This window comes from Mus caroli, chromosome 6 (genome assembly GCF_900094665.2).
Source record: "Mus caroli chromosome 6, CAROLI_EIJ_v1.1, whole genome shotgun sequence".
NCBI lineage: Eukaryota > Metazoa > Chordata > Mammalia > Rodentia > Muridae > Mus > Mus caroli.
In genome coordinates, this window is record NC_034575.1 from 86,655,957 (window position 1) to 86,657,064 (window position 1,108).

The 1,108-nt window shown below is 58.3% G+C and overlaps 1 protein-coding gene across 1 annotated transcript in view; it reads left to right on the forward strand.

Annotated features, from left to right (window-relative positions):
- Positions 1-1,108, forward strand: part of Slc41a3 (solute carrier family 41 member 3) — a 40,575-nt gene that overhangs the window by 28,072 nt on the left and 11,395 nt on the right. Inside the window, exon 5 of the mRNA XM_029478232.1 lies at positions 509-653. Coding sequence (XP_029334092.1) covers positions 509-653 — 145 coding nt within the window. The remainder of the gene's footprint in view (positions 1-508; positions 654-1,108) is intronic.

Consider the following 1,108-nt stretch of genomic DNA (forward strand, 5'->3'; position numbering starts at 1 on the left):
CTTGTCCATAGACATTACAAGGCTCTATCTGTGTTCCTTCATCCTTTGGTAATATAGACATTTTAGACTAGGGGTCTTGATGCTGGTTCAGGCCTGGACTCTAGGTGGTAAGGGTCTTAGTGGCTCAGAGCATCATGCTCCAGAGACAGGGAAGTAGTTTAAGGAGAATGTGAGCTGGGGACAGGATAGCTATGGTGTGAGACCAGCATATGTGATATTGCTGTGGGTCTGGGGCTACCATGGGAATGAGAGGCCAGTCAGAGGCATGCGTCCCTCCAAGACCCTGATCTCCTCCTGCAGGTGGCATCTCACATGAGACAGAGGTAGACAGGGAGGCTCTCCAGGGAATCACCTTGGAGGGAAATGCTGAGGAGGAAAACTGCCAGCAGGGCCCAGCATGAAGGATAGAAGGGTCTTGTTTGACCCTTGAGGTGACCAAAAGTCAGAAAGGACAGGGGAAGTGACAGTGGTCAGGGACCCTTCTCATGGGGTCTTTCTGTCTTGGCAGGTGCAGGCCACTGTTGTGGGGCTCCTGGCTGCAGTGGCCTCCCTGATGCTGGGCACAGTGTCCCACGAGGAGTTCGATTGGGCCAAGGTGGCCTTGCTGTGCACGAGCAGCGTCATCACCGCCTTCCTTGCTGCCTTGGCCCTAGGTGAGCCATGCCCATGGACCCCAGACCCCAGGCCCCAGGCCCCAGGCCCCAGGCCCCAGACACCCCAGACCCCAGGCCCCAGGCCCCAGGCCCCAGGCCCCAGACACCCCAGACCCCAGGCACCAGGCCCCAGGCCCCAGACACCCCAGACCCCAGGCACCAGGCCCCAGGCCCCAGACACCCCAGACCCCAGGCACCAGGCACCAGGCACCAGGCCAGCTGCTTCTCTGCTGTTTTGTTAAGGTTCACAGAGAGGTTTGCAGTGAAGCTGCTGTGGCACTAGTGTGGAACTCCAGGAGTGGGGGGTAGTGGTTCTGCCCCGTGCCTTCTCACAGGTGTGTGTGTGTGTGTGTGTGTGTATGTGTGTGTGCAGAGAGCATGTGCATGCCTGAGAGAGTTCTGCTGTCCTTCTCTTCAGTTTGCCACCCCTTGCTGATGAAGTCAGACACCTGAGC